The sequence below is a fragment of the Pelobates fuscus genome, chromosome 7 (assembly GCF_036172605.1).
Source record: "Pelobates fuscus isolate aPelFus1 chromosome 7, aPelFus1.pri, whole genome shotgun sequence".
NCBI lineage: Eukaryota > Metazoa > Chordata > Amphibia > Anura > Pelobatidae > Pelobates > Pelobates fuscus.
The window spans coordinates 104,538,849-104,557,269 of NC_086323.1; the positions used below are offsets into that span (position 1 = coordinate 104,538,849).

General features: G+C 40.7%; 1 protein-coding gene across 4 annotated transcripts in view; it reads left to right on the forward strand.

The window, feature by feature from the left end:
* TCF20 (transcription factor 20) overlaps positions 1-18,421 on the forward strand; it is a 94,432-nt gene that overhangs the window by 43,183 nt on the left and 32,828 nt on the right. For all 4 annotated transcript variants that reach the window (XM_063426341.1, XM_063426344.1, XM_063426342.1 and 1 more), the window contains one exon: positions 4,274-9,709. In XM_063426341.1, the coding sequence (XP_063282411.1) occupies positions 4,298-9,709 (5,412 nt within the window). In that variant the 5' untranslated portion in view covers positions 4,274-4,297. The remainder of the gene's footprint in view (positions 1-4,273; positions 9,710-18,421) is intronic.

An 18,421-nucleotide genomic window follows, 5' to 3' on the forward strand; every position in this document is an offset into this window, starting at 1 on the left:
ACAGCTATTTGTAAATGTGCAGCTCTAAACCAGATCCTGAGATTTGTCAATTAAGCATTCGGATATCTCCGTTCTGGCTGCCTGATATCCGTATTGTACATGTAGAGGCCATATTCTCCACATCCACAACTTGGGCTGACCTCTTGTTCCTCCTTGCCACATGTCCCGGTTTACTTAACAGTGAACTGGCTGTTTGTAAACTGATAAGTCATGCTATCCATTTACAGAGAAGATACATTAAATGTTGGCTATAGGTTGTATGTCAGTTAAAATAAACCCTACAGTAACTGCAACTTCAGTTGCCTTATTTACTCCTGCAAACACTATTGAGTGAAGGAGCATGTAGAAGTGACGGTTCTACTCTCAGGTGTATGGAAACCATACTTAATTTGTGTGTGACTATTGGAAAGCTCCTAACGTGTAAGGAAAAAATTCATACATTTTCAGTCAACCAAACAAATCTCAAGTTTGTGGCAGGGTTTTTCAATCAATGACAATAATGCAATGTCACTCAGACTGGATGGCATTTTTAGGTTGAGAGTACTGGTAACACTGACACCCAACTATGCCATTCACTGCCATTTCAAAAGAGCAGTCTCATGCCCCTCAAGCTAACAGGTGAATGTCTACAGGTAAATTACCTGTGTAGAATGTTACAGCAAAATTTTATTTGTTGGAAGAATACATTGACCAGCATCGGACCCTTTCCTTCAGGGCGCGAGACACACGCGCACACACACACTTTTATGTAAGCATACGAACATTATTTACTAAAAAGATGTGACCTGCTGGTCATATGTCCTTTCTTTAAGCATAGTAAGTGTAGAGACCTAAAGTGGTTTTAGCACACTGGTATTAAATGGCATAGTCGTAGCCCAGGAGTTACACTTTTTTAGTGCTGTTTCCCTTTTCTCATTGTCTCTAGATGACTGCGTGAGAGAGTAATTTGAGAAACCACCATAGAACATTGTGCTTTAGTGACATCTAGTGGATATAATCTAAGCACGTAAACAAATAAATTAAGTACAGTAATGTAGAGTTTGTAATAAAATGTAACAAATGCAGAGATTATCCACTAAAGGTGAAACAACAATGTAGTTTTTAGGTTAAAATAGTAAAATGTAGAAAAATTGCTACGAGGATTTAAAAGGTGAGTTTACTTACCTTACATCCCATTGCACGCTGTTCTCGCTGCCGAAGCTCCGTCTTCTTGTTATGGCAATATAAACATAAACGTTTCTGCAGAATGGCAATGTTTTCAGTTGCAGGGTTAAAACGACAGTTGCCTGGCATTAGACCCATTGAAGAGATAAATCATACCAGGAAAATATTAAAGTAGGCTGCTTCTGAACTTCCCTATAAAATTGACCATTTAGTGCAACCTAGTTTCTCAAGATGCATTAGATGTGTGGCATCCTGACTCTGTTTTAGGGGATATTCCCTATTTCTTCTGGATCTGTTAATCAGAATAAGTTGAGCCGTTAAACTGTCTGTGCCACTGGAGCATGCCGGTAAAGCCCACTCCCAGAAAATGGGGGCTGGTCAGAGGAGATATTTTGATTACCCCAGACAAAAGACACCACCTATACGTGTGTCAGGTCATTTCTTTGTCAACCTAGAGCAATAGTAGGCAACCTTTTCCTGTGATGCTTTGCCATTATTATGGCAGTATCAGCATTATGGGAGATATAGTAACCAACATTTGGAGTGCTGGTGGTTGCTTAACCCTGACCTTGAGTGTGAATTTGTTGAGCCCTGTGCTTTTTTATTTTGTATAAATTATGGTAATTTCAGTAGCACAATTTTTAAACCGTGCATGCTCTATTGCTTTCCATGAATGTTTTCGTTTTTCTTAAAAATCAGGGGGATGATTTTAATTGTAATTTATTCCCTTTGTAAATTATAGCGGGAAAGATAAAAAACAAAAAAAAAAACTCTTGGGTTGGTTTAGTCTGGCTTTTAATGGTTTACCTGAGAAAGTAAGCCCTTTTAGATTTCTCCCATTCATTACGATTAGTGAACTATTTTAATGGTTCAACATTTCCACTAGCCATTGATGAATGAAAATACCACTCGCAAGTCACGTTAGCGTACCATGGACCCATCAGGCCTCTCTAGTAGTGTAGGTCTTTGTGAGCTCTTTTTCATTACCTCAAAAATCATACTCCATTGGTATGAGTAAACATGATGGTGGGGTGTTAGAAGCCCAAAGCTACACATACCGTAGTGTTCATGTACGTTTTTACTAGTGATATACTCACATTCAGATGTTTATAGCAAGATAGTAAATTAAGATTGGATAGTAAAACTACGTATTTGGGAAAACTCAACGGAATCAGGCATGCATTGATGTATACATTACAGCAGAAACAAAAATAAAGCTGATTTTACTACTTTTTTATTTTAAATTTTTGGGGTACAGTTCTACTATGGTAATTGCTTCAGTTGCACCTAGGTCTTTACAAGGGCCCGTGGTTGAAAGTGGGCACTACCTCTTTAAAACACGGGCTCTTACACTATGTAGATATGCAAAGTTGGTTATATTTAAAAAAAAAACAGCATTTTCCTTTTTTTAATATTATTTATTTACACCCTTTATTTAGCGGACAGCTCTGGGCCTCCTATTACTGATGGGGGACATGATATCTGACACACAACCTCTGAGCATGTGCAGTAGTTAAAATGTAACTTAAAGGGAAACTATAGTCGAACAACTACAGCATAAAGTAGGTGTTCTTGTGTTTAGCATATCCCTGCAGGCATTTCAATGTAAAAGCTGCCTTTTCTGAGAAAAGGCAGTGTTTACATTACTGCCTAGGAACACCTCTAGTGATTGTGAAGCTTCCAACTGGAGAGTCTAGTCCTGATGAAGAGGTCTATTAAAGTGACACTATAGTCACCAGAACAACTATAGCTTAATGTAGTTGTTCCGGTGTGTGTGTGTATAGCCTGTCACTGCAGGCTTTTTGCTGTAAACTCTGCCTTTTCAGAGAACAACTTCTTGCCACTAGTGGCTGCCTGGAGGTGTCCTTGGGCAGTAGAGGTGCTTCCTGGATCAGTGTGCAGCACGGACATTCCGCATTCCCACGCTATGCGTGGAGGTGCCGAACGTTTCCCAGATAGATGCATTGGAAAAATTCATATGGGTAAGCATTGCATTGACTGAGATTGTCAAGTTCGATCTTAGCCAAGGAGGCGGAGCAGGGGGCACGGTGCTGGAATAAAGATGAGTTTAAACACCTTTTATTTTACTAGCAGGGGACCTAAATCGCGCTCTTAGAACTACGGTGTTGAGAATACATGTTTGTATTCCTGACACTACAGTGTTCCTTTAAAGGGACACTATAGTAACCAGAACGACTACAGCTTATTGCATTTGTTCCGGTGAGTAGAATCATTACCTTCAGGTTTTTTGCTGTAAAAACAGTCTTTTCAGAGAAAATGCAGTGTTTACATTACAGCCTAGTGATAACTCCACTGGCCACTCCTCAGATGGCTGCTAATGCTGCTTCCTTGGGCAGTGCTGCAGAGTAAGCAGCACTGTCATTCAGTGTCTCCACCCTCAGCATGCAGACACTGAACTTTCCTCATAGAGATGCATTGATTCAATTAATCTCTGTGAGGAGATGCTGATTGGCCAGGGCTGTGTTTGACTTTGCTGGCTCTGCCCCTGATCTGCCTCCTTGACAGTCTTAGCCACTCCTATGGGAAAGCACTGTGATTGGCTCAGACCACCACTTCTGATGATGTCAGCAGACTGAGGTGGTTCACAGGCAAACCGGGGCAGAGCCAGGAGCTGCAGACTTGAATAAAAGTAAGATTTTAGTATATTTGGGGAGGCTAGATGGTGGTGGGCAGGAATACACGTTTGTGTTCCTGACCCTATAGTGCTCCTTTAAGTTCTTAAGCTGCAGTAGCTTGGTCTTCCAGCAGGGATGGCTCATCTGTCATTCTTTTAATGTTGATAAAATGGGTGCTATTAATACTACCCTGACCACAATATGTATATTTAAATGCTTTTCTTAATTTAAAAAAAAATATTATTAACATTGTGTTACCATACCATCACTGTATCTAAAATAACTTGAAACAGAAACTTAAGGTGTTATGGAAAAAGTTTAACACGTTTATCACAGTCTTGTGGCTTGTACAATGGTTAGATAGTTTACTAAATTATTCTGTCACTACACTAATACTTTAAAATAAAGATCATTTTATATGTTGGTGTTTATAGTATTTAATTACTAATATTATTCTTTTATACTTTCTGCAGGAGTCCAGCTGTTTCTCAGATGCAATGCAGTCCTTCCGGGAGCAAAGCAATTATCATGGCAGTCAGCAGACATATCCCCCTGAAGCTCACGGATCATCGAGATTGGAAGAATATAGCCCACGACAGCAAGCTCAGATTTTCCAGAGTAGCTTTGGAGGACGACGAGGAGGAGCAGGGACTCCTGTGGCAATCCCACCTGGGGAGAATGCCAACCTGCAGAATTATCAGGCATATCGCAAAGAATCAGGTGACTTCTATTACCTAAGTAGCAAAGAAGGAGCCCCTTCTGGGAGCCAGACACCACAGCGTCGGCCAGCTGGACCTGTCCAGAGTTATGGTCCTCCACAAGGAAACAGTAGCGGCAGCAGTAGTAGCAGCACCACAGGGTTTGGAACCCACTATGGTAGAGAAGTACATCACAGCCAGTTTGCAGGCCAACATCCAGCATCAGGGACCCTGTCCCAGTATTCACAAGAATTTACAGGATCTTTTTCTCCTTCTGGAGGCCAATACCCAACACATGTTTCCAGTCAACAGCTAAGACATCAGATTTATCAGTCACATCAACCTCTTTCACAAACTGGCAATCCACCGGCAACTGCAGGCACTCCACATCTGCAGCAGGTGCAACGCTCTGCAAATATCAGCTCTCCCACTGGATATCAGTTACGTATGGGACAGTTTGGACAACACTACCAAACCTCTTCAAGTTCATCTTCCAGCTCCTTCCCTAATGCTCAAAGATTTGGACAGTCTGGGGCAGGATATGAGGGTTATAGTCCTGGAGGCACCAATTCTCCATATGAGAGCCACATTCCTGGGTCACAATATAGTACACAACAAGCGTATAGCAGTTATACCAGTCAACACTTAAAAGGTTTTGAGGCTTCTAAAGTGCCTCAGAGTGTAGGAGGACAACAGCAACAACCACCTCATATCATGCAGTACTCAAACACCTCCAAAATACCTTTACAAAGCCAAGGTGGCCAATACACCCAGTCAGAGGTTCCTGTGCGATCTCCTATGCAGTTTCAGCAAAATTTTAGTCCCATTTCTAACCCATCTCCAGCAGCTTCAGTAGTGCAATCACCTAGCTGCAGTTCCACACCATCACCTTTGATGACCAGTGGGGATAATATCCAGTGTAGTCAAGGCAGTGTTCCACTTTCATCCAGAAACCGTATATTGCAAATGATGCCACAGCTGAGTCCTAATCCCAATGCAGGTGGATTCAAAAGCTTTGGAGTAGAAGGAACCTCTGATAAACGATTGTCAGATCCGGGTTTGAGCAGTCTTAGTGCTCTAAGTAGCCAAGTAGCCAATTTGCCCAATACAGTTCAGCACATGCTTCTTTCTGATGCCTTGGTACCTCACAAGAAGAGCAGCAAGCGAACATCAAGGAAAACAGACAGCTGTGCCAACTCAGAAACTTCTTCCCAAGCTGAGGAGCATCTAAAATCTCCTTTGGCAGAGTCCTTGGATGGCAGCTGCTCTAGTAGTTCTGGAGATCCAGGTGAAAGAGTGAGGCAACTCAGCGGTCAAAGTACTAGCTCAGAAACTGGATATAAAGCACCATCTGCAGAAAAACTACCTTCACCTGTTCAAGTGTGGCAAAATGAGCCTCCAGCTAAAACACCAGTTCAAGAAATGGAAAATGATCCTGAAACTACAGAGGAATTTACAGACGTTTCTAAGCCTAACGAAAAGACTGTGGGTGTTATAGTTTCTATGGAAACAGTGGCAAATAGATCTGAAAAGACAGTTGATGATATTCCAACTCCTCCAAATGATGATGTTGAAACTGTATCAGAGAATGAGGTTCCTGAAATAAGTAAAGATGAAAATGTTAGTGATTGTACTACAAGCCAAAATGGAGACCAGAACGTTGCTGATTCTAATGCACTATCTAATACACCAGCTGTTGGTCCACAAACAGAAGATTCTAAATCTCCTATAGGGTCTGGATACAACGTAAAGGAAGGATCCACGGGATCTCGAAATGCTAGCAACTTGCCACAAAATCTCAAAAACATAGATTCTGTAAGCTTTAGTGGGCAGTGTGATCGTAAACCAGGTACAGGCAGAAGTGAAAAGTTCCCCAGTCTTTTGCAGGAGGTCTTACAAGGACACCATCAGCAGGAGAGAAGATATGCAAGAAGTACACAAGAGCCTCCAGCAGTAACTACAAATGCAGAAGTGTCCTTAAGGCCAAATATACTCATGAGTCAAACAAATGAGTTACCAAACCGCAGTATCCTTGGCAAGACACTAGCTCCCCAGTTAGAAACTCCGCATTGGGGCCCATGGGATAGAAAGTCAGCACCTGATGTTAAACAGATTAACCTGGCTGATTATCCTGTAACCAGAAAATTTGATGTGGAGCCATCGGGATCCTGTCATGAATCAGTGCCCTCTGAAAGAAGGTCTGTCATCTGTGATATCTCACCACTGAGGCAACTAGTGAGAGACTCCACTACAGCTCACCATGTTGGCACTGGTCAAGAGAGACCAGACGGTAGACCTGGGCAGTCTGTAATTTTACCAAGTGGAATAATTTCTTTGGATGCTAAATCAAGCACCCAAGTTGGAACACCTAAAATGGAAGATCTTGATACATCAAAAATGCACAGAAAACGAACTGGAGATCACTGCCTGCCATACAGCGCCAAAGATTCTGCTAGGAGCAAAGAATCTGCCAGTCCAAGATCCATGACCTATGATCCCAATCAGGAATATAGCTCACAGAGCCGGGCCACGCACTCAAGAAGGGGAACTGGGAGAGTAGGGTCCCGAGGGAGGTCACCTGCACACTCTCAGGACCTGGGTGACAAACTTAAATTGTCTCCAGGAAGAAGTAGAGGTCCAGCAGATGTTCATCATGTAAATCCAACAATGAGTTTTTCAGAGAGAGCAAGCAGAGAAGCCTTCTACTCTGCTTTCTTCCAGAATACAGATAGCACTTCTATTGGTTATCATACAAACTCCAGATCAAGCGCTTATGGGGAGCCTCACCCAGCCTTCACTTCTCCCCTGCACTACAAGAGACAAATGTATCCACAGGAGGAATATAAGGAGTGGCTTGGAAATTCTGCACAAGCTATCCTCTCTGCTTCTCAACATCGTCAGGAAATGCAGCGTAAAAGCCCTAGACAAGAGCCATTTCATGTACGTAGTCCTGGTAGGAGTGAGAATGAAGGGATAAATTACAACCAGACTGGTTCATATCATGATCACAGTAACGTGGACTTTAATCGTTCACTTCGTATGGGTGAAGGAGGAACCAACAGTATGGCAACATTAGATCTAAAGCGCAATAGTCAAAAGGCTCCACAAGTTGAGAATTCTAACTGGAACCTGACTCGACAAGCGTCACCAGTCAAGAAAATTGGATCACCTACAGGAGCAAGTCAAAAGCCTTTTAGTCCTATTAGGGAAACTGATTCTCACGGATCCAGACCAGGAGATTCTGCTGATACATCCAAAACTGGATGTAATACTCATCGACCATTAGGACCTGATGAACAATCACACCAAAATCCTCTAATTATGAGGAGAAGAGTGCGTTCTTTTATCTCCCCAATTCCCAGCAAAAGGCAGTTGGCTGATGATAAAGGTCGTCCTCCTTCATGTCCTTCAAAAGAAGCATGTGACAAAACTGCTATCACTCATGTGTTCTCTTCAAGGGTGAAAGAGAGTGAGTTTTCTCCTGTGACTGAAGAGCTAGCCAAAAGCAGCACTGAAGAGAGGAGTCCACCAGCTGTGTCACTTTCAAGCCCAACAAAGATCAAAATCCTTCCTCCACGAAAAGGAAGAGGACTAAAATTGGAAGCCATAGTACAGAAGATCACTTCACCGAATGTTCGAAGGACTTCTGCTCCAAGTAGTGCAGATTGTGCGGTTGAATCTGTAACACTTGATGATATTCTTTCACTTAAGAGCAAATTTCCAGAAGGTGGAAGTGGATCACTTCAGGAACCAAATGAACGTTTAGATGAAGTGATTCTCGGTGTTCCCTGTACTGAAGACACAAAAGTCAAGTGTCTCTCTCCCAAGTCCATTGAGGCTTGGATTATCCAGGATGACAAAAAGATTAAAAAAGAAACTGATGACCAGCTCATGGAAACCAAAGACTTTATACAGTCTGGAGCACCAATACCACAAGATACAAACCATTATATTGAGGATATAGGTTCATCTCAACCTTTAGAACAGAAATGTTCTCTGCCCTTAATACAGCAGCATGTCGTTCCAGATCAGGAAAATATGGCTTCTATGCCTTGTCCTGTAACCCCAAAACAAGAACTTACACCACCGAAAGGCTACTTCCCATCTGGAAAAAAGAAAGGACGTCCCATTGGTAGTGTTAATAAGCAAAAAAAGCAGCAACAGCAACAGCAGCAGCAACAGCAACAACAACCATTATTACAAGAACTAGTCCCAGCAGCCCCTGCCACATTGTCTTTGCCTTTGAGTTCTCCCTTGCAACCGCAGACTATATTGGAGCAGGGTGCAGAGGCAGAACCCAAACCGAAAAGGAGGAGAAGAGAAGGAAGGAAGCCTGCTGGCACACCAAGGAGAAGAAGGGGAAAGCAATCAGCACCCATAGTTGCTCCCATAGAACCTGAGATTAAGCTGAAATATGCCAGTCAAACAGTAGACAAAAGTGAAACTAAAGCAAAATCATTTTTCCCTTACATTCATGTGGAAAATAAAGAAGAGCTAGGCTTGGCATGTGTAATTATTAATGCAGAAGAGGAGGAGCAGCGTTGGAAAAAACTGACCTCTACACGCAAGGGTCAAAGGGCAACATCGCCACAACCCAGCAGTGAAAGCAAAGCACTCCCTGCCTCAAGTTTCATGGTTCAAGGGCCAGCAGTTACAGAGTCTACATCTATGGGTCCTCTTGTTTGCTGCTTTTGTGGGAAGTGGGCTAACTACAGGAACCTTGGAGACTTGTTTGGTCCTTTCTATACTCAAGAATTTGCTTCAACCCTATCAAAAAATCCACCACCCAAAAAAACATCAGAAATTCCCAGCACAGTCAAGGTTCGGCACAAAGACACATCAGATGGTTCCAAGACGGATTCTGAGGAAGAAGAGGAAGAGGAACCGCAACAGGCACGTGAACAACGAAGCTTATCTGCTCACCCTCGCTATAAAAGACGGAATCGTTCAGGAGATTGTGCTTCCTCCAGACTTTCACTACCTTCTTGTCGTAAGATTTCTGACCCTTGTGAACTGACCTCTGTTGACTCTAGTGTTGCAGCCCCCACAGCAGATGGACTCCCTGAGCAAGGGTTTCAGGTTCCCCAACTACCTCTCGACAGCAATGAATTCTGGATGCACGAGGGGTGTGTCCTATGGGCCAGTGGTGTCTACTTCGTTTGTGGCCGGTTATACGGTTTACAGGAAGCTATTGACATTGCTAGAGATATGGTGAGTAAATAGTAACTATGAAATGTTTTTACAATAATTTATATAATGAATGTACAAAGTTACACTGTACTTCATAACATATTAATAAATAAATAGCTAGGCTTAGTTGGGGGGAAAGTATATCCTACCTCTAGTACTGGCAACATTTTGTTTTACATAGTTGCCTGCAGCATTATCATTTCAAGATCTATATTGAATGGTATTAAAAATATCTTAACGCCGTCGCAGCTTTTAAAAGGCTTTAAAGCCGTTGCGGTGGCATAGAACGCCGTAACGGCTTAAGCCCCCTGGAGATCGGAGGTACTTACCTCCGCCGCGATCCTCTTCTGGAGGGCTGCCTGACAGCCCAGGCAGCCCTCCTCCGGCAAGTGAGGCCCCCGTGGGCCATGTGATCGCTCTCAAAGAGCGATCACATGGCCCCCTATAGCTGGCTGTGGATCTGCAGCAGGAGGACTGTCTGAAATGTCAGACAGTCCCCCTGCTGGTAGGTAGTATAACAATTTTTTTTTTTTTTAAACATGTTTAAAAATAAATTACAAGTATTTTTATATATATATTATATATGTAACGTCATATGTAATGTATTTTAATATTAATATAAGTATATATTAGTATTAAAATACACTTAGAATGACGTTACATATATATGTATATATATTATATATATAGTAGATATATACACATATATGTATAATTATAATAATAAATAAAATATTGAAACAAAATTTAAAATAAATTATATATTCATATGTAATTTCATTCTAACTGTATTTTGTTATATATATATATATATATATATATATATATATATATATATATATATATATATATATATATATATATATGTGTGTAACAAAATACACTTAGAATGACATTCCATATATATCTATTTATATAAATAAAATACAAATAACCGCATATATATATATATATATGAGGTAAATACATATAATGACATAAAAGATTACATTAGTATACACGTAGAATTTAAATACCTATAAATGCATATATATAAAAATTCTACGTGTATATTTACGTAATCTTTTAACATAATTATGTGATTTGATTAATTAAAATTTGATTGACATGCCTGACAACACAGGGAGAAAGTGCAGAGAACTTAATTCGCAAGCACTATATTTGACCCTGTAACTCTCCAAGACAACATAAAACCTGTACATAGGGGGTACTGTTTTACTCGGGAGGCTTCGCTGAACTCAAATATTAGTGTTTTTAAAACTGGTAAATTGTATTACAACGATTATATTTTAAGTAAAAGTTATGTTTTTTGCATTTTTTACAAACAAACTGCACTTTTATGGACTATTATTGTTGTAATATGTTTTGCTGTTTTAAAACACTAATATTTGTGTTTAGTGAAGTCTCTCGAGAATAACAGTACCCCCCCATGTACAGGTTTTATGGTGTTTTGGAAAGTTAGAGAGTCACATATAAGGCTTGCATTTCATTTTTTTGACATTGAAATTTGCCAGATTAGTTATGTTGCCTTTGAGACCGTATGGTAGCCCAGGAATAAGAATTACCCCCATGATTGCATACCATTTGCAAAAGTAGACAACCCAAGGTATTGCAAATGGGGTATGTCCAGTCATTTTTAGTTGCCACTTAGTCATAAACACTGTCCAAATATTAGTTTTTTGCTTATTTCACACAAATATGAACGCTAACTTTGGCCAGAGTTTGTGACTAAGTGGCTACTAAAAAAGACCAAACATACCCCACATTCAATACCTTGGGTTGTCTACTTTTTCAAATGGTATGCCATTATGGGGGTAATTCTCATTCCTGGGCTACCACACCGTCTCAAAGGTAACAAACATTACTAGTCTGTCAAATTTCAATTTGAAAATGGAACGTTCTATCTTTGACCCTGTTACTTTCCAAAACACCATAAAACCTGTTAATGGGGGGTACTGTTGTACTCGTGAGACATCGCTGATTACAAATATGTGCATTTTTTTCAGTAAAACCTAACAGTATTATGACATTTACAGCTAAAATGTGAGGCGGAACTACAAATTAAAAAAAAAAAAAAAAAAAAATCTGTTTTTTTTAATTTTATTCATAATTATGTTTCATATATAAATATTTGATATGAAATGAAAGCCCTGTTTCTCCTGAACAAAATGATATATAATAAGTGTGGGTGCATTTAATATGAAAGAGGTGAATTACGGTTGAACAGACATATAGCGCAAATTCCAGTTTTGTTTACGTTTTGTTTTGATCAGAACGTGTACTATTGACTCCGTCCTGAAGGGGTTAATGTGGAACTTTCACTAGTGAGGTCTATGCATTTATTTATTGATTGTTTTATTTACCTACCTGTGCCATCTCCATTGTGACACCATCTTTATTCATCCAGGTATCTAGCTTGTGACCTGTTACATTTGCCAAGAGCTGTGTCAGTGGTGTACTTTAGTGCATGTTCAAGAATACAAAATTAGGGTGCATAGCTAAGACAGTGTGTTCTAAGCTTGATATTGCCATTGAGCATTAAAGGAACACTATAGTCACCTAAATTACTTTAGCTAAATAAAGCAGTTTTGGTGTATATATCATTCCCTTGCAATTTCACTGCTCAATTCACTGTCATTTAGGAGTTAAATCACTTTGTTTCTGCAGCCCTAGCCACCCCTCCACTGGCTATGATTGACAGAGCCTGCATGGAAAAAAAAAACTGGTTTCACTTTCAAACAGATGTAATTTACCTTAAATAATTGTATCTCAATCTCTAAATTGAACTTTAATCACATACAGGAGGCTCTTGCAGGGTGTAGCAAGCTATTAGCATAGTAGGGGATAAGAAAATCTTAAACAAACAGAACTTGCAATAAGGAAAGCCTAAATAGGGCTCTCTTTACAGGAAGTGTTTATGGAAGGCTGTGCAAGTCACATGCAGGGAGGTGTGACTAGGGTTCATAAACAAAGGGATTTAACTCCTAAATGGCAGAGGATTGAGCAGTGAGGCTGCAGGGGCATGTTCTATACACCCCAAAACTGCTTCATTAAGCTAAAGTTGTTCCGGTGACTATAGTGTCCCCTGAACAACTTTAGCTTAATGAAGCAGTTTTGGGGTGTATAGAACGTGCCCCTGCAGCCTCACTGCTCAATCCTCTGCAGTGTCTTTTGTACAAGAAAGTGTTTGTGCCCATATGTTTGCACTTTGCCACATTTTTGCCATAAAAACATGCAAGTCCCTACTTTATATGCTAACCTATGATAACATTGAAATTCCAACACTTATTTTTTTTTTACAGAAAGATTTATGTAGTTATGAAATCTCAAGTGATAGTGCCTCTATAAGTTGCACTCCAGACATGTAAAGCACTTCCGCTTCTAAAGTGTTTTATGAATCTGGATCCTGTCAAATATGCAATTGTTGATAAAAGCATAGATTTTTAATAGAAAAAAACACTTTTTTGTAAAAACTTTGCCTAAATGCCTCCCCAGCTGATAATCAGGCACCTGGGCGTGTATTCTTACACATTCACAGACTAGCGGAAGTGGCAAGCAAGATAGGCTAGTAGGTGCCTGCCTCCACCCTTCTCAGTGATCTGTTCTAGAGCTCAATAATAAGTATAGGAAAGCTGCGATCACACACACGCAGCTCCAGCACTGAAGCTTTTCGATGATCAGCCTCTGATTGGGGTTTCCCTGGCACATACTGAAAGTTTGTGACGAGGAAAGAGAGGAGGGCTAATAAAAACTACAGGCAGCAGGCCTGCAGCTTATGCAAGCTGTGTCTTCGTATAAAAAAAATAAACAATACATACATGTTTTCTTTAGGGTATATCTACTAAAATCTGTGCTGGGAAGACCATAGAGACTGTTGGTTTTCAAACACTGTCCAACCAAAGGTTGGATTCTGGATTCTACTATGCTACTAGCATTCTGTCTTTTAATATTGTTAGGGATGAGTTTTGTTGTTTTTTTCTCATTTTTACAAATACTTCATTTAAAAATATTTTCTTTCGATACTTAATGAAAGGATTATCCGAAAAATATTTTTGAGATGATAATTATCCCTTTAATCATATCCTTATTCATACCTTCAGCAGCTCTTTCAATAAGATACCAAATTACTTGTACACTTGTTGAAAAGTTGCATAATATATGATTAAAACTGACCACTAGGAATTAAAGTGCTTTACCCAATTACTCAAAAAATAAAAAAAATACTTGGCTTGCTACGAACATCTAATATCTAATTCATTCAGAGGCCCTGAATGTGTTAAGTAATTATAAATCTATTATCTTATCTTATTTAAAGGTACACTATAGTCACCCAGACCACTTCATCTTAATTAAATGGTCTGGGTGCAGTGACCCTGTCTTTTTAACTTTCCAATGTAAAACATAGTTTTGTAGAAATGCAATGTTTACATTTCAGCATTAAATCTATCTCTTCCGACTGTCTAGAGGTGCTTTTATGGTAGAGGACTGAGCCAAGTATAAATACAAAATATGCGGCTTATTCTACCCCAGGGCTTCAGAGGTGCTCTTTAAATGTTAATTTGTATTTCAAATTAAAGTGTACCTGTCGTGCCAGGTACAACTCATGCTATTTTTTGATGAATATAACGGTGACAGAAGCAGACAGATGTCAAACATAAAATACAAAAATATGGCCTTTCGAATTGAACACAGTTCTGTTTTTTGTTTTTTTTGTTTTAGAGGTGGAAAACTAAACTGCTGTCCAAGGTGATACACACCAATTTGCTCAGTCAGGAAAAATACCTTATACCAATGGTTCCTAAACGTTTTAGGTCCAAGGTGCCCTTGATATTTCAATATATTTCCAAGGCACCCAAATTCAAAATTTCTAAGTTGTAGATCTGTACAGCGCCGCAGCAATTACTGGCGCTATAGTGTAATGGGCAGTGTTTGTGTTTGATGGGTGCTTGTATATAGTTTGTGTTTTAATACAGGGATCTGTTTGTGTGTAATGTTTGCGTTTTATTGCAGGTGTGTGTCTGAATGTAATGTTCACTTTTAAATGCGGATGTACATTTGTATGACGTTTTTGTGTTTGAGTAAAGGTGTGTGTTTTTATATTTTTGGGGGGTTTGTATGTAATATTTGTGTTAGATTGTAGGAGTGTGCTTGTATCTTGTTTGACTGCTTGAATGTAGGCACATACACTACATATACATATGTAATAGATTATTTTATGCAAACCAATAAGTTTGAATGACTATCTGTTCCTGTCCAAATTAAAAATAATGAAGTTAAATAATAAAGTTGCGTGCACGCTGAAGTAAATTCACACTGACACGAGGTTCAGGTTAAATGAAAGCACTTCAGGAAAATTTAATGGCATCTGTTAAAAAGTGGGTGCGCAGACCCTTATAAAGCACAATTACATCATAGGCATTGTCAGAGATAACATTGATTTATGCATTAATAATTGGTTTAGGTGTTAAGTGGTTAGTTAAATGCCCTCCCATCAAGAGGTGGTGACATCCTTGTCACGAGAGTGGACACAAGATGTAGGTGTCATCCTGTAAGCACGAGGTGTCCACAGCACGAGGTGTCCACTCGATGGGAGGGGGGCTTTGGCAGCAATTTTGAGTAGTTAGCATTATTAGTTTCAAAGTTAGAATTCAAGGTTCTTTTAGTAAATACACATTTTATGATTCAGCTGACACATGCTTTATTAAGACCAACATGTAGCTTAGTTGCTACAATGTTTCATTTCAACAGAAACTCATTGTTCTGCTGACGCACATTTCCTCCTGACAAAGCATTCTTTTAAGATAATCTTATGAAGTCAATAATTCTACAACAGTCCCCCCTTAAAATGTTAGTTACTAAAAGATAAACTTTATTTGTTACTACCAGAAGACTTGTTAACCCAAAGACACATAAACCCCATGACCGCTAACTTGGTGTTATTGCAAAGTGCAGTCGGATGTAATAAATATAGTACAAAATATCATTAGCAGTGATGGTTGTGGACTCAACCCTCGTCTTTTACTGTGAAATCATCTGGTACCCCCCTTGGCACACCTATGGCATATATATATATATATATATATATATATATATATATATATATATATACCTGTCTTTTACAGGGGTGCTCCTTTTTGTTCTGAAGCATGAATGTGGTGTGTCAAGAGTACCTTGTCATGTATTATGTGTATGGACATAATAACCTTGGCTAGGGCACATTTACTTATTCATCATAGTATGAAACCTGTCCCATGCTATGTCAGTGTAGGTGGACTTAAATCATTTAGTCAATATTGATATCACCACAAACTCAAGATGGGCAGATAATCCTGAAAAAGCTTGGCGTCTGAATCTCTTTAGCTTCACGAGGTCTCCTTTTTGGGGTCCTCTGCTTTCCATCGATGGCAGGTGGTCAGGCGTTATTATGGCCATCAAAACACCTACTTGTTGATATCTTTTTCTCTTCTAACAAGTAACTTTTCCTTTAGAGTCAAAGGTTTGTCAAGGTCAACAAATGTTACTTCCCATGTTGCAGAGAGAGAGTCTTGAATCTGGAATGGTGAAACCACTGAGTGATCTCTGCAACTTTCACGATGAATTACTGGGTATATGGTCTTGGTTGTCACATTGATGACCGGCTAGGCCTCTGGTCATCCTGACAAAATGTCAATTATAACTATTGCATATTTGAACCGGCAACTCTCTGGCACCTGGATATAGTCACTTGGATTCTTGAAAGGGATAGTGAGAGTTAGCTAGATGCTTAGGATTCTCCTCCACTTCTGCCTGAGCTGTCCTTGGCACAAATGACACAGGATCGGCAGTAACTGTTGATCAGAGGAGTAATTCTAGGTGCTTCAGAGTATTTATAGATCAAAGAGTTCATGAGGGTCTTGGATAGGTATAAAACTCCATGGGCCCACTGGACCATTGCCCAGTACATGTTTTGGGGTAAACAGAACTTGAGAGTGTTGGAGTACAGCCCGTCTTCAAGGGTTGCCCCTTTCTGTTTTCCAGCTTTGTATTTCTTCAGGGTCAGCAGCTGCTTGTCATTCTTTAAGGAGCTTGAAATCTGTAGATAGGATCTTCATGGTAAAAATAGAAGTTTCTTTAGCGGACACCCTTCTGTCCACTTCCCTTGGTGCACTTGTGGCTTGTTTGGCTGGCCACTTCTTCTGGAAGGAGTAGGGCATCCACCAACTTCTTAATAGCCGTGCTATGCTTAACTGGCGTGCCAGTCGCTGTGTGAAATCTTCTTGTCTTCCAGATTGATCCAAAATCATGTGCCACACCCAGGGCATATCTTGAGTCAGTGTAGGTATTAGCACGTCTTCCTTCAGACATTTTGTATGCCACTGAGAAGGCTATCAATTCAGCGTCTTGAGCAGATGTGGGTGAGGAAAGTGAAGATGCTTGACGTACCTGATCTTCTGTAGCAACAGCAAATCCAGTATGGTACCTTCCTTCTTCATCCGCAAACAGAGTGGAGTCAGGATCTGGCAAAGCTACTGCATGCCCTGTTGAGAGGTGTCTTGTTTCTTCTTTCATCTGTTCAAAGCAACCATGAGGAGCAGTAGGAGAGGTATCCTCACCTATTTCTGTGTGAGATTGGGGGTATTTGTCTTTCCATTTACAGTTCTCTTGCTGACCCCCCTCTGTAGAGAGCTGATATTCAAGTTCCTTTCATGAGATTTCTGGGGACTTGGTGAAGAAAACATGAGGGACAGCCACCTCCCTGTGATGATACATGTGTCTTACTTCCATGGGTATCTGGATCAGGACCGCACTATTTCCTTGAGAGTGCCCAAAACAGGTCTTTCATGATGAGGTGTACCTCCACCAGTCTGAATAATTCTTTTTCGTAGTGTGGTATTCCCCCCTGGGAAGTGGCAGAAGAGTGGCCGGAGCAACTTTTCTTCAAAATATGATGTCAGGTAGAGGAAGAGTTGTCTGTGGGCGGAAATGTCTTAGAGAAGTAAGGTGCTTTGGCTGGATACAATAGAGAATAGAATTAATATCATGAGGAGCAAGAATTGTTGGTTGAGGCAGGGTAGGCGTGATTGGGGTCGGGGGTGTGGCAATGGAAGTTACATGGGAAGTGGCTGAATAGGGCAGAGTTGCGGGGTAAGGGTAGGAGGATGGCCAGGCCATTTGGGCAGGTGCCAGTGCGGGGCACGGGTAGGGCGGAGGAGATGGGTAGGGATTAAGAAGGGAGGAAGCATATAAAGGATATAGATATGGTGGTGGGGAGATTGAGGAATGAGCGGCGGGGATGAGGAGGAGGAGAAGGTGGAGCAGGAAGGACAGGAGGAGGAGGAGAAGGTGGAGCAGGAAGGACAGGAGGAGGAGAAGGTGGAGTAGGAAGGACAGGAGGAGGAGAAGGTGGAGTAGGAAGGACAGGAGGAGGAGAAGGTGGAGTAGGAAGGACAGGAGGAGGAGAAGGTGGAGTAGGAAGGACAGGAGGAGGAGAAGGTGGAGTAGGTGGAGTAGGAAGGACAGGAGGAGTAGGAGGAGGAGAAGGTGGAGTAGGAAGGACATGGGAGGAGGAGAAGGTGGAGTAGGAAGGACATGGGAGGAGGAGAAGGTGGAGTAGGAAGGACATGGGAGGAGGAGAAGGTGGAGTAGGAAGGACAGGAGATGAAGAGGAGGGATCAGTGGAAGGAGTGAGAGGAGGTGGGCAGGTAAGAGAGCAGACAGGTGATGTAGCAATGGAGGTGGGCAGGGTTGTGGATG